The sequence below is a fragment of the Sceloporus undulatus genome, chromosome 1, assembly GCF_019175285.1.
Source record: "Sceloporus undulatus isolate JIND9_A2432 ecotype Alabama chromosome 1, SceUnd_v1.1, whole genome shotgun sequence".
NCBI lineage: Eukaryota > Metazoa > Chordata > Lepidosauria > Squamata > Phrynosomatidae > Sceloporus > Sceloporus undulatus.
Window position 1 is genome coordinate 295,905,133 of NC_056522.1, and position 19,935 is coordinate 295,925,067.

The window sequence follows — 19,935 nt, forward strand, 5'->3', positions numbered from 1 at the left end:
GACATACCTTGGTATGGAGCTTAGCTAGCTGCTTTTCATCAAGATTCAATTGCCTGTATACTCTCTTCTTGTACCGAAACTGAAAGAAAGCAGTATCCAAATGTTACTTTTCATTTAAGAAACTGTGTGTTTGTGGGGGTGGGGTGGGGGGTGGGGGTAATATTAGTTAATAACAACTGAAAAATCATAAAATGCTTCAAGGCTTAGTTCATATAATTACCAAAATACTAGAACACTTAACTGAATGCTTAAAGTTTAAACACATAAAGACTGGTTTGTATTAGTTGTTCTTTAAAACTGAACTTAATGGCTTGATTTTAATAATCACAAGCAAAACAGAGAACAGAACTTCTTTTCATCTAATTCTAATTTTCAGGCACAATGATCTGCAGAAGTGGAGCATCAATGATAATTATGGTCAGTCATATCCTATCATCAAGGTTTCCATTTCCAGCACCAATCATGATTTCTAATTCTAACTTGCTGGTTGCTCACAAACCATGATTTATCATGGGATTATGACAGTAAACCATAGTTAATCTTCCTTAACTATGATTTGTCATGCATTGAACTTATGAATAACAGATAACATGGGATATTCATTTTAAAAGCACAAGTACCTTATTGTAATTGGATTTTGAATTTTATATTTTGTTGGTACAGACTATGGTGCAGTACAGGCCGCAGAAAAGGGGCGGTCCGCAGCTGCCCCTTTTCTTGCCGGGTTGGAGGCAGGGCAGCCTCACTGGCAGCCCCTGCGGCCTCAACCCGATGCTTTTCCAGGCCACGGAGAAGCGGAAAAATGCCCTTGGACACCCTGACAGGCGTGGGGGAAAGGAGAAAGGGGCCTCCTGGCCCCTTTCTCCTTTGCATTGCTGGCACGGCAATGTAGAAGCCGCGCCAGCAATGTGTGCACACAGAAGGAGCTCCGTGTTGGAGCTCCTTCCCACAACACCGAAAAGTACCCCAAGCGCCCTGTAGCACCGTGGTGGCATCACACACGCACCGGTCCATGTGGAGGTGGCACATGTGTGACGCCATCATCACACGCACTGTATGGACGGCGTGCTTCCAACATGGTGTCGTCTATACAAACTAGGGCTGGGGAGCATGCAGATGCTGCTCATTCCCCAGCCCTAGTTTTGGCCTGAGGGCCACCATTTGAATCTCCACTCTCTACAGAGGTGTTCTGTAGGATTCTTATAGATGAAAAAGATTCTGTGAAAATTCTATGAAGAAAAATGTGGTAGCACAAGAAAATAGACAACAGAAGGATTCATTTTTTCAATAATGTTCCTTGCTCTTGGCTTTAACCACACAGATCTTAAGCTAAATTGCTCAAGCACTCCATCATTCTAATCGTGTGTCTAAGGCCTAGCAAACAAAAAGATGGTGGCTTCTGCCCAATTTGGAGTTCCAACATTTAAAAGATGGCTACATTCTGTTTTTATAAGAAGTAATAAAAAGTCTATCAGAAATAAAAAATTAACCTGTTCCTGACCAAAAGGAACAAAATCACTGACTTCTTCAGCACAGATGAAAGAGAATGAAGAATTGCATGTTTTGTTACCCAGTTGAAACTGGGGATGGGGGGGTGTTGAACTAAATACACCTAGACTACTGTCCTGAAGTGTGACATATCAACTCTTATATATTTCTCTAAAAAGGGAAAACAGAGCAATTCTATATTATTGTTATTTTAAAATAATCTTGGATTTTTTAAAATAGATTTTCTCATTAAAATTCTTCTAAACCAGTAGGATAAACCAAGATGAAAAGAAACCTCTGTTCGCCACTTGGGATTCAAAATGATGAGGAAGAAAATGATGGTTCAACATATTGATTGAGCAATATATCTTTACTATATATATGAATGTGATGACTATTACTTTTACAGTTGACCCTCCATATCCACGGATTCTTTATCCACCAGTTCAACTATAGACAGCTTGAAAATGTTCCAAAAATATATAAATTCCAAATAACAAACTTTGATTTTTGCTATTTTATATAAAGGATACCATTTTACTTTCATTGTATATAATGGGATTCTCCTCAACTCTAAAACTCTAGTACAGTCACATATAGAAGCCACACTTTTATTACCTATAAAACCCTACATGGCTTGTGTCCAGCTTACTTGAAGGAATGCCTCCTCCCATATAATCCTTCCCGCACACTCAGGTCCTCTGGGATTGGGAAGAACTTACTACAGCCAAGAAAAACTAGACTGGTGGTGACTTCGCAGAGGACCTTCTCAGTTGCCGCTCCAAAAATTTGGAATGACCTGCCAGAAGAATCACCAGATCACACCCCTCGATGCTTTTAAAAAGGCGATAAAACTATCCTCTTCTGGTGGGCCTTCCCAGACTGACCTCTGCCCAGAACTGAATTAATTGCCCATTTGATCTGGCCTCTTAGGTACTGCCACTATTATTAAATTGTTTTTAACTGTTTCTGTAGTTACATGGATTTTGTTGTTTAATTTTGTATTGAAGGGAAGGCAGGTTGAAGGGTGGGGGGTTGGGGGTTGTTTTTCTTGTCATTATTTTCTGTATTTGTTTTAATTCTTGCTGTTACCCACCTTGATCCTCAAAAAGGAGAGGCGGGATACAAATAAATAATAATAATAATTATTATTATTATTATTATTATTATTATTATTATTATTATTATAAAGCTAAGTAATTAGAACAGAACTGGACACAATATTCTAGGTGAAGTCTGACCAAGGCAAAATAGGGTGGTACTGTTACTTCCCTCAATCTAGATACTATACTCCTATTGATACAGCGTAGAATTTCTGAGATGCCACATCACATTGGTGGCTTATCTTTGCCTGTGCTCCACTAAGACTCACAGATCCCTTTTGCATGTACTGCTGTCAACCCTGGTGGCAACTATCTTATATCTGTGCATTTCATTTTTACTGGCAAAGTGTAGTATCCTAAATTTCTCCCTGCTGAAATTCATTTTGTTCATTTTGGTCCAACTTTCTAATCTGTTAAGGTCATTCTGAATTCTGATCCTGACCTCTGGAGTATTAGCTAATCTAATTTCTAATGTGGTGTCATCTGAAAATTTGATAAGCATTCTCTCCATTCCATCATGCAAATCATTGATAAAGATGTTGAATAAAACTGGGCCCAGGACAGAACCCTATAGCACCTTGCTATTCACTTCTCTCCAGGAACAGGGGGAGCCATTGGTGAGCACTCTTTGGGTTTGGTCAATCAACTAATTAAAAATCCACCTAATGGTCACAATGTCTAGCCCACATTTTAGCGTTTTTACAAGGATGTCATGAGGGACTTTGTCAAAGACCTTACTGAAATCAAGATACACTACATCCACAGCATTCCCTTTATGTCAATCTTGTGACTCTATCAAAAAAAAAGGAAGAAAGAAAGAAAGAAAGATTAGTCTGGCATGACTTGTTTTTGACAAGTCACACTGACTTTTAGTAATCACCGCATTCCTTTCTAAGTGCTTACAAATTTCTGTTTAAATGAGTATTAAATGGACAGCAATTATTTGCATCCTCTCCCCCCCCCCCCTTTTTTATTTTTTTTTATTTTTTTTTGAAAGCAGGGGACAACATTTGCCCTCCTCTAGTTGGCTGAGATCACTTCTGTTTTCCCAAACAAATTTATTGACAGTGATTCTGATATTACTTCTGCCAATTCTTTTAATATCCTGGATGTAGTTCATCTGGCCCTAGAGACCTGAATTCATTTAGAGTAGCCAGGTATTCCTATACTACCTCTTTACCTATTCTGTGCAGCATTTCCCCAACTGTCACATCTCCTCCATTTTCCCCAGGTTGATCATTGTTCTCCTTTATCAGAGAAGACCAAGGCACAGAAGGTATTGAGTATTTCTGCCTTTTCTCTGACCCTCTTAGCATTTCACCATCTTCCCCATGCAGCAGCCCTATCATTTCCTTGTTCTTCCTTTTTCCTACAGACATAACAAAAAAAAGCTTTTTTAAAAATTGTTTTTAACCTCTCTAGCAAGCCTGAGCTCATTCCATGTTTTAGCTTTTCTTATTTTCTCCCTACATGATCTTGCTTATTTGTTGAATTCTTCTTTGGTAATTTCCCATTTTTCCTTTTCTTGTACATGCTCCTTTTGAGTATTTAGACACCTCCCATTTTTCCTCCTTATTGGAACTGTTTGGAATTGTGGCTACAATATCTCTTTTAAGAAACTCTCATCTCTCATGAATCCCCTTTTCTTTTAGTACAGTGTGCCCTTCCCTTACGTGGGGGATCCGTTTCGGACCCCCTCCCCATATAAGGGAAATACCACGTGTGCTTGAGCCCCATTGAAAACAATTGGGCTCGTGCATGCAGTGTGGTGCGTATGGTGCACCCACATATGGTGTGGGCGCACGGTATTCCTGATCATGGGATCACGACCAGTATTTTTCCTAATTTTACTGAAATCAGCTTTCTTAAAATCTAGAATGCATGTCTGACTATGCATGATATCATGATATTAAAAATTTAAGTAAAGGATTGTTCATTAAAGTACCTCCAAGGATGGAACTCCCTTATTTACAGGTTGAGGGTATTCCATAAGAAGTCTTTCCTCATCCAAAAATTTCCCATCTCTCCCATTGTTTGCAGGCTGGAACAAGCCATAATTTAGAACGTCTTTCAAGCTTTGATTCAATGTGCAAAGAATTCGTTGTTTTGCTACCCAGACTGATGCTTCAGGATTGAATCTAATACATTTCTGTAAAACAACACATAAAAAGAACAAACAATAAGACAATTAGTATACACAAAATATAGTGATTCACATGAATGATACAGACATTCCTAGATCAGATTCATCAAGTTTTTTTATTATTTAATTCAAATACAATTTAAATCCTCTTAAAGATTAATATTTCATAATAGATTTTCTTATTTCCATCAGAAGACTTTTTTTTAATCACATTCTATTTACATCTTCACAGTTATACTTTCTAACCCAGTATATATTTTCTATGTCAAAATATACACTTCTTTGTTCCAACTGCAGTACAGAGAAATAGTGCACTGAAATAGATACAGTGGCCTGTTACAGACTACCAAAATAAAGCTGCTTCGGGTCTCTTTGGAGGTATGCTGTTTAAATGATGCATGCATCCTAAGAATCCGGAAGCTGCACCAAAGCTGCACTCCAGTGCTTAGGAATGGAGTGTGGCTTTGGCGCGACCTCCGGACTCTTAGGACCCATGCATCATTTAAACAGCATACCTCCAAAGACATCTGAAGCAGCTTTATTTTGGCAGTCTGTAACAGGCCAGTGTCTGTCCCAATTAAAATCTGGATTCAAATCTGGTTTTTGCCATAATGCTTGTTAGGTGAATTCTCACCCTAACTGCTAACTCTTGTGAAGATAAATGTGCACTGACCATATATACTAGCAAAACATCCTATGTAATAGAAATGCAATGTATTAGAAATGTAATAATATATTGGTACATGTAAACAAATGCTGCCACTAGTGATCGCTTATAATACAATCACGTATGATGACATTTGCAGGAACATATTCTTCTAGTACAGTAAAACTGTAAAAGAGTTAAGTAAAAGAAAATTAGCATGTGCTTTATAGGCTATAGCAAAGCCTTTGACTGCACAGATAATGAAAGGCTATAGAACACCCTAAAAGACATGGGAGGGCCAACACATCTGATAGTCCTGATGAGGAATCTGTACTCCAGACAAGAGGCTACTGTCAGAACAGGTCACAGAGAAACAGAATGGTTACCAATTGGCAAAAGAGACAGACAAGGCTGCACTTTACCCTACCTGTTCAACTTATATGCAAAGCATATTGGCCTGTTACAGACAGCCAAAATAAAGCTGCTTCGAGTCACAGTGGAGGTATGGTGTTTCAATGATGCATACGTCTTACGAGTCCAGAAGCCACACCAAAGCCATGCTCCAGTTCTTAGGGCTCCATTTTGGCTGAGCCTTGTGCCTCAGGCTTTTGAGAATGAGTACACTGACAAACTGATCATATATCTTCCAGTATTTCAGAAATGGTTGTCTGCCGTACAAGCTGTAGCAGGGATTTTGATTTATGCTTGAACTCAATATCCAGTATATGATTGGCACACAGAATTGCCTTACCCCACTCTTTTTTTTTTACCATCATATTCTTTTATGGACTGTAATAACCCCACTCTATGTTCCGCAAAACCATTCTCGGATGGACTATGGGGGTTCGTGGTTTTACACTTAGCTGTCCGGGAATGCTGCCAGCAGACACTTGACAGTAGCTGATAACAGAGCCTTAGCACTGTGGAAGTGAAAGTAAAGCAGACCTTGCAAGGAACCAGTCTGAGAGCAGTCCGAGAAAACAAGCCGAGTTCAGAATTCCAGAAGTCCAAACGTTCCAAGAGTCAAGCCGAAGTCAGGATACCGAGAAACAACATTGGTCAAACAGTCCAGGGTCAAAACAGCCAAGAGATAACAAAGTCCGGTCCAAGGTCAAGGTAACAAAGAATCCAGATACTAGTGCTAGCAGCAGTCACGCCGAGAGATCATGCAATAAACTCTAGCAACCAGCATTAGTCTCTCTCCCACTTAAGTAAGGGAAACTCTCCCTCGTGCCACCTGAGGCTGGTTGGCTAATTGCCTCTCAGCAATTCTCTGTGATCTGCGCCTGCAAGCACTCTCAGCTCTTCTCTCTTTGAAAGAAGGCACCTGCATGCAAGCTTCATCCCCAGAGTCCCCACTAGGCAGTGGTACCATAGAAGGTCTCTCTTCGGCACTAGGACCTGGTTGAACCTCCTCCTCTGGGGTTGGAGGATCACAGCTGGGACCTGGCAGGGCAGGAACAGCACCTGGTGTTGCCTCAATCAGCCCTTGCTCTGGAGGAAGCTCATCCTCCTCCTCATCCTCCGAGAGCTGATCTTGGCTGGCCATGACATTAGCTCTCAACAAACCCTTGTTATCTGTGTTGATGTGGCAAAACTTGCATACTCAAGTACACAATGGAAATAATGTACACACTGGTCATGCAAAGGTACATTGGACATGTTCACATTTGGCACAAGTGACATGTTTGTCTTTGGATGCATATAGTACAGGCTGTTTTTCTTTACTCCTTTAACACAGATTTTTCCATTCATGGATACAACACATTCATCTTTTTCAAGTACCTATCACTTGTTAAAGAAGAGACACTTAACAAGCAATTCTGCATTTTAGGTGCACAGAAAACCTCTGACAATGTCAGGACTATGACACCAAGAAATGAAGGCTGTTCCCATTTTCTCCACGTTTCTGAGAGTTCCATCTGCCAAGTTCACTTTGGTCACTGATGCTGGCTTCACATCCTGAAACAACTCCATGAGACTGACAGCATGATGAGTCTATGAGCCAGACATCTGATGAATCAGCATCACTGACTGCTGCCGTAAAACAGCTTTTTCCAGGTGCAACTGCATTTGAGGCTTCTCTGGAAGGCTTTTTCTGCTGCTTCTGGCTACTGGAGGTAGGGCAATCTTTTCTCAGATGCCTCTCCTTTCCACAGCCATGGCACCGTCTCACAAAACCGCATGATGCAATGTCCTCTCCCCAAGACACTGAAGACATGTGGTTGTTATCTCTGCTGGCATGCACATATCTTTGCTGTTTTAGCCTCAAAATCTCTGTGTTCTTGTTCTTCCAAGAAACAAACCAAGATGCGGTTCAGGGACGAATCTGCTTCAGGTAAACTCTGCAAACTGTACAGCAGATAGTCCCAGCTTTCATTCAGGCTGCCTAGAAGTACACAGGACTTTTGTACCTCTGGAAAGGTCATTACTCTGTTTTCCAGCTCAACAGAGTCCTGATTTTATCTAGATGATCTTTGATGTCAGCACCAACTTTCATTTGGCACTGTACAGTCTTTTGGTTAAAATCATTTTCAGTGTACAAGAATCTCTCTGGTAAACATTTTTCAAACTCATCCAGCCTTCTAACACTGTGGCCATTCTGTTCACATACACTAGCTGACTTGACTCCAGTGACAATAGTATTGTTGCTCTTGCTTTCTTATCAGCTTGTTGATGTTCGTTACTCCACAGCCATGCCAGAAGATTTTCAACAAAGTCCCACAAATTTTCTCTAATTTAATTTGTCACAGCTTAAGCTTCCAGTGTAATAAACCATTTCTACAGGCTATTTCAAAACACTTCCACAGAAACAAAAACACAAAAGCTTTGTGAACTATTGAAGGTCGTTCTGTCTTCAGTGAAAAGATAATGGTCAGGCAAAAATGAAAACAAAGGACAGGCTGAATTCCAGCTGCCCGTCTGCTTTTGCAAAAGCACAGTGAGAAGCAAAAAGCAAAACTTCTGTAGAACAGGTGTTTCTTGAACCCAGCCTACCCCAGGAGCATAACACCAGCCTGTACTGGGATATACTGGCCTATATCCATTTGTTGATGTGGGAAAAGCCAACCACTAGCACAGTCTGGGGACAAGTCCACTCAGATGCAGCCAAAACAATATCATTATCAGAGTTCAAAAACAAAAACACCCAGATATTGGTATCAGCAATGTCCTGACCACTTTTCACACACACAAGACAACGACTCACAGGAGTAGTTGATTCATCCAAAGTTCCAGAGGTTTTATCTTCAGTCGCAATGTGTACAATATAATACAATATTTACAAACACCAACTCTCCAAACAAATCCAATCAACTGCTCCAAGCCAACTAACCCACAACTACCCACACTGTTGGTCCACTTATATAGGAGGAATGGCATTATTCAATGCCACACAACATGATGCAACCTTTCAACAACTTTGCCTCATGCCATGTGCTCCTGACTCAGCAGTCTGTGGCTGTCCCACAAAATATATGTCACCTGTCAAATCAATTTTGTTTCCTATTGTCAAAGTCACAATTACTTCAACATGGTCAAAGTTGAGTTTACAGCCTGCTACAGTGCTCATACTAGAATTTTCAGCAACCATAGAAATAATGTCAAACATGCATTTGACTTTCATGGACACACAGAAAATATAAATACGTAAGATACAGGGATTTAGGAATGTAAACTGGTGAAAGCAGCTGGAAGGAGCAAAATAGCATTGTAAGATTATTCAACACGCCACATACTACTATCTTAGCAAAACTAGCTAAATACAAGAAGCTAGTAACATGGTTCCTGTTTATACAAAGGAGTCTGGGGGGTGGGGTCCTAAGATAAAAGAAAATGAGAAAAAGGTGCTTAGACATTTTACTGAAAGAAGCAACTACATCTAATCTTTTTTTTAAAAAAATTGCATGAGAAATCTCACAAATGCATAAACTACAGAAAGGGGTACATTTCATTTTAACCATCTGAGAAATCATACTACCAAATCCACAAGACCAGTGAAGCAAAATGTACAGTTTTGTCAGAGAATACCAAGAATAGCAGCAATAACATTTACATTTGTATACCATTTCATAGTGAACTCAGCACTCTCTAAGTGGTTTAAAATCTGTAAGCCAATTGCTCCCAACAAGCTGGGTACTCATTTTAACAACCTACAAAAGGATGGAAGGCTAAGTCAACCTTGGAGCCCTGGGATCAAACTCATAACGTTATGGCTGCAGTGCCTGCATTTAAGTACTGTGCCACCAGGGCTCTGTGTCTTGCACAATACATGCACATTAAATGTGCCATGCATATTACTTAACTGTGCACATAATTTATATAAGGCGATGCATTTCCACATGGTTATGACAGGGGAAACAAGATCTGATCTTCTTTAAACAAGCTACTTGGATGAGTTACCCTAAAAAAGGAAAGTAACAGGTGGAAGAAGAATTTGTATCTCACCCTATGTGAATCTAGTTTCAACCTTTCTCAAATATGATTTTCACCTTGCCACACATATTGAAAAGCCTTTATTAACCTCCAGGCAGACAGCCAATATTATTCAGTGAAATATGAATATATTGTCTGGCAGGCATAATTCTTCCATGGAATAGCTTTGTCTAAATTACCCTTCTGAATCACAGAAAAAAGAGAATTTGTTTTATATGTTGCATAAACTATCATTAGTACCTGCAGACCAAAAAGAGTGGAAACCAATGTCGATTAATACACAAGATACAAGTCCCACATCAGGGAATATCCCCATAGAGTTGGACTGCATTGCTTTGAGTATTCTAGACACTAATATTCAAAAATGAAATTTACAGAAATGAAGCCTATGCAAGTTATTTGTCTCACCCAAAGAGCAATCATATTAGGAAAATCATGTGGCTACTAAATTCCCAGTGTGGTAGCTGCTCAGTCATAACAACTACAGTTTTAAAAGCTGTGTATATTGAATTACACCATGCTGTTCAGGAAACATATAGCCTTCTAAAATATTATATATTTTGTAGCTATATATGAGTACAAGAAGAAATAGACAATAGAGCAACATCAAAATTTGTTTAATATGCATGGGGTAATTTTTTTAATTTTTAAAGGCTAGGTTTATTATGTTGTGCTATATAAATTCTAATGGTTTGTATTTTTAACATGTTATATTTTTAATTTATAACTATTTTAACTCTAAGAATTTATTGTGTGGTTGTTTTTATATTTAATAAAAATAGTATTTTATGAAAGCTAGCTGTGTGGCTGAGACAGTCAATTGCTAATTCCACATAAGCATTTTGTTTTCTACTCTGTTCCCATTGCTCGAAATTATGTTCTTCACACACACACAAAATGTTCTTGACTAAAAGAGTTTGGTCAACTTTTGTAAAATGTTGAAACTGATGGAAGATGGCTACACATGATGCTTGGAAAGTGTAGTGAGTTCTGTTTGTGGAAGATCGCCAAGGGGTTTAGCAATTAAGCTTCTCAACCACCATATATATCTCTTACAATATGTAATCACAGCTTCATCTCTTTCATCCTGTACTACACCTTGACTGAATTACTCAGGAGTGGACCTTAAGTCTAAAGAGAAACAGAGATGTAGTCTATATGATTTTGCTAGCACTAGTGGTGATAAGATCTCTCTCTGCAAGAAACTATCTTCTTCCTCTCTCAGTGATGAAGGAGGAGGAGAAACAACACATCCGCCTGCACCCGTGAGCATCATCCCAACATTTCTAGAAAACTAACCCTGCTAGGATACACAATCCACACCTTTCAGAATTTTCTTCTATCTCAGTCTTGGAAAGGAGAAGCACTGGCCCAAATGAAAGGCCCATGTGGAGTTAAAAAAAACCAATGTAATAGCCAGAAGTGCAGATGTCAAAACCACCTGCACTTGTGGCTCCATCAGTGCTTGAGCAAAGGGATGTGGAAACACTTTCTTTGTCTAGTCCATTCCTGCTTCCCTCAACCCCCCACCCCAATTTGTCATAAATAAAGTTCTGATTTTCATTCTCACTGGCTTAGTTTTTGTTGTGTTGGTGGTTGGAGAGAGGCAGGTAAGAAATAAAAATTATTGCTGCAGAGGGAAGTCGCCAATGAAAACCAAAACACAAGGTTGGAGGAAAGGCCACAACTTTATTCAACCAAACAGAAGGGTTGGCCTCAAAGCATAAGGTCCGGATCTGATATCAATCAACCACTAGTTGGTAGATGAAGTGTATTGCTTGGTCACGGGCAAATTTCGGGATGACATGGGGCAACGAAAACACCCTCTCAAGACTTGCAACCAGTCGATTGCATGTTCGCAGTTGCATGTTCAACATCTAGGAGATGTTGAATCAATGTGGCCCCCGCAATGGCCACACCACATGCCCTCAGTGCTCCCGGGTCCTGAAGGACTCATGATTCAATGCTATGCAGCCCTGAAAACTGTCCATCAGATCCAGGACCTATACAACCGCCGCCATAAAGTTGTGACAATACAGCACCCTGAACCAAGGGAAGGAGGGTAGAAGAGCCGAGCAAGAATGGCGTGCAGGCAGGATGCCATGTGGCCTTATATAGGCCTAACTACCAATCAGGGGCTGGGAAAAGGAGGAGGCACCACCTACCCGGCCCCCTGAACCAATCAGCTGCACCCAGGAGACCCTGGCAGCCAATCCTCCAAAATGGCCAATGGCAGGCCAGCCTGGACCCGGCAAGCCATTCTGGGAACCCGAGTGGGCCTACCAGGCCCCGGCAGAAGCGGCTCCCCCCCCCCCCCGGCAGCAACCAGGTCAGCCCCGATAAGTCGGGGCAGCCCCGTTTATCATGATTATTATTGTATGCCTTTAGGTCGTTTCTGACTTACGGCAACCCTATCATGGGATTTTCTTGACAAGCTTTGTTCAGAAGGGTTTGTCTTTGCCTTTATCTGAAGCTGAGAGAAACTGACTTGCCCAAGTTCACCCACTGGGTTTCCATGGCCAAACAGAGCTTTGAACCCTCATCTTCAGAGCCATAATCCAATGTTCAAACCACTACACCATGCCGTAGTCTTTAACTCAAACCGAGTGAGTCAGCCAAACCTAAACATTTTGCATTCTAAGTGATATAAATGGAAGAGTTAAAAAAGTACTAAACTCTCTCACTGAACTCTATAGAACTAAAAATCATTTAACTTTGAATAACCACATCCTAAATTTCTTTTCCATTTACTCTGAGTCTAGACTCAGTTTCCACTGATAATACCTAGACAACAATCCGTTAAGCAAAATGTCACTGCCAACTGAAAAAATATTTTTTGACTTCTTTCTACAGTCTAAAAAGCCTTTTTAAGAACAATTTTAAAATTACATTTAATTGGTTTTGCAACACAATGGTCAACTGGAAAGAAGCAAAACTAAACTGCTGAAACTGAAATTAGATGAAATGATTTGTGAATTTTGGCCAGCCTTTCTATTTCATCTAATATGCCCTATACTGTCTGCTTCTTAGGAAGGAAAACATATTCATTCTTTAGTTTTTGTAAACTCTTATTTCAGTTGCAACGCTCCAAAAGAATATAATAATAGCCTTTATTAAAGATTCAGAACACATTCCCCATTTATAAAGGTTGTAGAAAAGAGCTCAAAATCTAAATAAATCCCTTTAAAAGATTCTGAAAATGTGTTAAAAAGCAGAAGGAATATGTGCAAAATAAAGCCACAAAAAGTGAGGCTTTTTTCATATTGTAGGCAACTATTCTATTTCTGTTAGAAATAAATGAATGAAGAATATATAATGTAATGACTTGGAGTCTACTTATCAAGCTGCCATGCACAAAATAAACTATGCATTTTGTGTTGCTTAATGATAAAAACAGTCTCTTAAAAAACCATCCCTTTAAGTTTCAATATATGCTTATCTGATTGCACATTTTAGAAATATTACTTACACACTTTTGTCATTAACATTCTTGCAAGGTACTGGTATACATTAATTATCTACTGCAGATCAATCTGCTCAATGGTCTTGGTCAATAAACTTTTAATGGGGTTCTCCATACCGTTTGCTGAAGGTCAGGTATGATAATCCGTATCACTAATGTGTTGTTCTGGGCATCCTCCATCCTGCTGCTTGGCTTTTCTGCTGTGGCCCGGATAGTATCATAAATGGTTTCTTCTTTGGAGCTGTCAGATTCAGATTCCACTGAATAATCCGAAAAACTCTGAGCCATCTCATCTTCACTTGATGTTGGACTCCGAGGCATGTTCAGCAACTCTTAATGCATTTGGCTGAAAAACAAAGGACAAGGCAATTTACTCCAGTAAAAATGTGAATGTGGTTCAACCAAGTGAGAAGAAGGAATAACAATAGCAATAGCAAGTACATTTCTATACCGCTTATCGGTGAACTAACACTCCCTAAGCAGTTTACAATGTGTAAGCCAATTGCACCCAACAAGCTGGGTAGTAAGATAAGAGAAGGAGGGCTGTTCTTTTTTTTAGCCACCTCTGTTTATTCCAACTTTTTAAAAAGACTGACAAGCGTCAATGAAATTTAAAAACACATGCAATTTAATAAAATATTGGTGAGCGAGTAAGGCATGGTCTCTTTCTGTATCATGTGCAAGTACTCAGGGAAGAAAAAAAACCATTCTGCATATAAATAACAAAATCACCGGGCTTCCTTCTTATATAGACCATGCTGTAGATTATACTGAGAAATATCACATATCTACAGAAAAAATATATTGCAGTATTTAGAAACACGTGTAATGCTCATGGGTGTTTCAGCCTGATTTGTTTAACTGGAACATTATAAGATAAAGTATAATCAGTAAAACTAGCTATGGTAGTCCTCATTCTCTGCTTAAGAGCTATTAGGGCCAGCAGCTCAAAAGGACACCACCAACAATCCCATTATTACTTCAGACTGGGTAAATCCACATGGTCAGTTCAATCAGAAGTTCATTGGAGAGAAGCAGATTTTCTCCAGGGGTTCTTTCCCTTTCATTTTTAAGGATTACACAGTTTTGCATCAGGCTTTATGAGGACATTCAAAATTAACATTAATTACCGTTAAGTCAAAGGTGGAACTGCAGTTACAATTGTGCTTCCTCCCAAAAATGGTTATTGAATGTCCTTCCATATCCACTGATTCTTCTGAAAGAATCAGTTTGAAAACATTTTTAAAATATATAAATTCAAAGTAAATTATGATTTTGCCATTTTTTAGAAGGGATACCATTTTGCTATGCTGTTTTGTTTAATGGGACTTGAGCATCCACTGATTTTGGTATTCATGGGGGGGGGAGGAACCAAACCCCAGGGGATACCAAGGGCCCACTGTACCTAAAAGGGGATCATGACTTGTCTCGGAATATCCTAAGAGCAACTTTTCATCTTCCCTCTAAAATGTGACTAATAACAATAAGGTACAACTTTGTTATGATGTTAAGTGCAGACAAAATAAATATTGTAAAATTAAAATAATGGTAGCAGCTGTGCCTCATATTCTTTAGTAATATTGCAAAATGACCTCATGTACCAAAACAGTTTCACATGTTCAAGTAATGATATGGTATACACAATGATGGCATGGTCTGTATCTTTTACACATTCATCACTGATACTCAGATATTGTTACTTGGAACAAGTTAAACCCACATGTAATAATAAATGTTAAAATATTGCTTTGAAATGCCATATTTGAGAAGAAGCCAATTTACAGTGACTTCCTTTTTTAGGGCAATCCTTGAGGGGGTATTTCATTTTCTTTTGCTTCGCTGAACTGTAGATAAATGCACCTCTCCAAAGCACCGTAGAATAATAAAAAAGCACAAATACCATACAGGCTTCCCAGGCTTCCCCCAGTGCCAGCTTCACAAATTAACCTTTCTATAGGTCAGTTTGCACTGTTTTAAAAGATCAAGAAGGAAAAAAGAAAAGGAAAATGTGGACCTTTGTACTACAGTTATTTTGTTTTAATATATACTTCATGTCTTTTTAATTGTTTTTATAATTAATACTGTAAAAGTAGTATTTTAAGTCAATTGATGATGTAATGCTTTTCAAATCTTTGTAGAAGCATAGTGTAGTGGTTTAAGTGTTGAACTATGACGCTGGAGACAAGGGTTCAATTCCCAGCTCAGCCATAAAACCCACTGGGTGACCCTGGGAAAGTCATATACTCTCTGCCTCATTAGAAGGCAATGGCAAACCTCCTCTGAACAAATCTTGCCAAGAAAGTCCCATGATAGGTTTGTGTTAGGACTGTCATAAATTGGAAATGACTTGAAGGCCACAACAATAACAAACTTCACACTGTTTTAGCTGTTCGGTTTTAAACTTACATCATAAACTACTTTGGGTCTCCATTTGGGAGAAAGGTAGGATACAATTATTATTATTATTATTATTATTATTATTATTATTATTATTATTTTCTTGTCCTTTCCCCAAAACTGGGACTCAGGGTTTGGCTTACAATGAGCTGGGCCAGCTCATAAAGAGAGATACCATCTGCCAAATAGCCTGGACCTCAGACATATAGGACTTTATAGGTCACAACGAGCACTCTGAATTGTGCCTGGAAACAAACTGGTAGCCAATGAAACTGTTCCAACAGGGGCACTGTGTGGTCTCTGTAACTTGCCCCTGTTAACAGCCTTGCCGCAGCTCTTTGGACAAGATGAAGTTTCCAAATACTCTTCAAAGGCAGCCCTAAGTAAAGCGTCTTCAGGGGACATGTAACCCCATCTAACACCAGCTATATCCCTATTTTCTGATCTACCTGACCAGGACCACCTATGTCTTGTCTGGATTAAATTTCAATTTGCCCTCATCCAATCCATTACCGATCCAGTCCATTACTGATCCAGTCCAAACTACTCGTTTAGGACCAGGACAAGCTCCTTGGATTGAGGTGGAAAGAAGTAGTAGAGTTGAGTCATCTGCACATTGGTGGCACCACATCCCAGAACTCTGGATGACCTTTCACAGTGGTTTCATGTATATGTTAAATAGCATAGGGAACAACACAGAACTCACAGGTAGATGACCAGGGTACCAAACTGGAGTCTCCTAGCTCCACCTTCTCAGGTTGCCCCTCTAGGAAGGAACGAAGACACTGTAAAACAGTACCTCCAAGTCCTATCCCAGAGAGGCGACCCAGAAGGATGGCACTGAAAGTCACTGAGAGGTCCAGAAGAACTAACAGGGACACACTCTCTCTGCCCAGTTCCCTGCATAGGTCATCTACCAAGACGACCAAGGCTGTCTCTGTTCCATTGCCAGGCCTGAAATCAGATTGAAATGGATCTAGATCTAAATAAATCATTTCCTCAATAGCTCATGTGATATTTCAAAAGGTGTGATTGTGTTGACCTGGTAAAATCACATTTGCCTAGCATACCAAACACAGAATACTCTGATGAGCAGTATTGCTCAGTTTTGATGCATAAATTATTTCTGGAAGGGACTTACTTATATTTATTGGAAACTACTAAACTAAACACAGTTACATTTCACATTTTCTATTTAAACAATCAGGATTTGTAAAATTAAATATAGTGTGTGAAGCACAGAGGGCCAACATCTGATACACTTTTAGAACAGAATAAATTCACATTGTGCATTCTTACAGTTGTGCAACTCACTGCAACAGTGGTTGACTAGCTCCCCACTCACTGAAGCAGAAGTGGCACCTTACCCAAAGCAACACAGGACTATGTGTCTCTTTGAGGAATTATTGGCATTTGTTGACTTCTTCTGTTTATTTGAACTAATTGTTATAATGGTTCTCTTTATCACTGCACAGAAGTCATTGAACACCTAATTCAGGATTCTCATCCTATTTCTGTCACCCTTTACTTTTGCTTCTTGCCTGTCCTTAACTGTTTGAGTAGGGCCATCAGTATTTCAGGAATGTTTTTCTTTCTTTTTGGCTACAGATAGTTTACTTCCCTGATAATGAACCTGCCCAAAAGGGTGGTCTGCCGGTGCCAGTGTTTGCTGCGTGAAGGAGCCGCAGCAGACAAACGGTGCGGCTCCTCCGCACAGCAAAAACAAAAAAATAGCCTTTGTTTTCCAATATGTGACTTCACTGCAATTTTTTAAAGTTACAAAGTTTTATTCTCTCTCTCTTTTTTCTTTTTTCCCCTTTTCTTTCTTTCCTTTTTCTTTTTTTTGGGGTGGGGTGGGGTAAGTGGGACCTGCAACAGAAGGTTAAAACTGTGACACACTTCTGCTTAGTTTCTTAGTGAGCCAGCAAGTCATGCCTTCTTCAGAATACATTGATCCCTCCGTATTTGTGGCTTTGATATTTGTGGATTTGATTATTCATGGATTTGATTAATATGTTCTCTCTGGGAATATCTAGATCTTCAAGTGCAACTCTATGGTCAACTTTAACTAAAAGTTGCACTGAAAGACCTAGAGATTCCTAGAGAGAACACTCCACTAGACATTTGTAGCTCCTCCAGTGCAGTTCTATGGTCAGTGTCTGTCAGACGTTGACCACAGAGTTGCGCTGGAGGACCTAGAGATTCCTAGAGAGGTGTCCTCTCAGGTAAAAACATGGTGTTTTTGTTATTTGCGGTTTTTCCATATTCATAGGGGGTCTTGTGCCCCTAACCCTAGCGAATATGGAGGGACAAGTGTATTTCATTCCTGTCCATTTTCCAATCACAGAGAGCTAGTGTTCCACAGTGGAGAGCACAGTGGCCAGTAACCATGCTCAATCCTCACTGGACTCCGAGAGGGAATGTCTTTTATATTTTTAACCCCTTAACATAGTACTTTAAACTGAACAATTTAGAAATGGTTCATTTAAACATCTCACCTGTTAGTCTGCCCTGTTTTGTCTGTGTTCCTGTTGGCACTGACCATCTGAGTTCACTATTTATGATTTATTCAGCAAGATTTTAGTTCTGGCTTTTGAACTAACTCCAACAGTGCACACAAATGAATGTCACAATACATAATAAAAATTTGTATTTTCTGCCAGCAGGGAAAGACTTTGTTATTCAAGCACATCTCTGGCAACAGACCTTGCTTGTTGGAGAAAGGGCTTTTAACAGCATGGGTGCTACATTTTTCTTTCTAAACAATGTTTTAATATTAGTTATACTTTTATTTCTTTTATTTATTTATACTGTTTTATTATAAGCTGTCCTTATTCCCATGTGTGGTGAAAACTGGATGCAAACTGAATGGCTAGATAAATTTAAGCATTGTGAAATATAAATAGGTTACATAAATACAGTATTTTGTCAGTTCCTTTGATTCACTGAGTCAAACGTAATGGGGACTATCAAATACATTTAAGCCAACATGATATATATTTAATGAATAATGTAGTCAAAATTAATGACATGCAGGCTTGACAATCAGGAAGTAGCTATAAGTAAGTTTGTGTTCTACCTAAATACCATAGGGTCGGAACAGACCGGCTTCTCGGTGGCTTGGGGGCATGGCGTTTAGACACTATCACCCCCACCCCCCAGATGGCTTGAAGCCACCCAGCTGCCCATACATGGGAAGCTTCATGACGCTCCGGCGTTTACATGCTGCACACTGCTGGAATGTTATGAAGCCGCCATGGGGCCACAGCAGGATGAGAAAAGCCAGCTTTTTGCTGGCCAAAAAAGGAGAGGATCTTTGCAACTCCTTTTTCAGCCAGCTTCAAAGCGAATTGGGTCTGTGATGTTGCCACAGCCCTAATCCATCCTCAGAAGCGGCAGCTTCAAGCCACCACTTCCACCTGTCTGTTTTGCCCATAGGAAAGTATTGGTTTCAATTAACATAGTCAGGCATTTAAAAAAAATATTTTATAGTCATAAAATATTGGTGTGTATAAAAGAAGAAGCTTTCCAATCCTCAAATAGGGAACACTTGGCAACCCTAACAAATATACAGTTGGCCCTTTCCAACTGTAGGCTTGCCATCTGCAGATTGGAGAATCTGCAGATGGCCCCAACCTATTCTCCCCTATCATGACATGTGCACATGGCTATGCTAGTGCTGTTACACATCTGTCACACCACCACTGGAAAGCATGGGACTTGAAATCCTGCATTATTTGTTATCCATGCAGGGAGGTGAAGAATGGAACCCCCACAGATTTGAAGAGCCAACTGTATGTAATAAACTTGAGAAGGGCAAACCAGCACCAACACTGCTCAGGAGACAGTACAGGTATCAACATATTGACTATTTAAGTAGCCATACACATTTTCACCATACTATTGGACAAAAATATCATAGACTTGGAGCAATTACTAAGAAGGTTCAAGGAAGAAACAGAGGCATTTTGCTGCTGAACATAAAGAAAACAAAAATGAAAACTACAGAGGACCTAGATAAATTCAACCCAATCAATGAAGAAACTGAAATAAAGATTTTCTATACCTTGGATCAAACAATGATCAGAACAGAGATTGTAGAGGAAGATTGGGAATGAGAAGGGAAGTTACGAAAGAACTAGTGTAAAGATATACAACTAAGCACTAAAGTTAGAATCATCCAAGCCATTATATTCAATATCACCATGTACAGATGCCCGGATCATTGCTGCGCCAACTGCTTGGTGCAGCAACAATTCAC

The 19,935-nt window shown here is 39.6% G+C and overlaps 1 protein-coding gene across 3 annotated transcripts in view; it reads right to left on the bottom strand.

Moving 5' to 3' along the window:
- Positions 1–19,935, bottom strand: part of SHANK2 (SH3 and multiple ankyrin repeat domains 2) — a 489,211-nt gene that overhangs the window by 422,459 nt on the left and 46,817 nt on the right. For all 3 annotated transcript variants that reach the window (XM_042469292.1, XM_042469286.1, XM_042469278.1), the window contains exons 2-4: positions 13,395–13,623; positions 4,537–4,740; positions 8–79 (exon numbers count right to left, since the gene is read on the bottom strand). In XM_042469292.1, coding sequence (XP_042325226.1) covers positions 8–79; positions 4,537–4,740; positions 13,395–13,598 — 480 coding nt within the window. In that variant the 5' untranslated portion in view covers positions 13,599–13,623. The remainder of the gene's footprint in view (positions 1–7; positions 80–4,536; positions 4,741–13,394; positions 13,624–19,935) is intronic.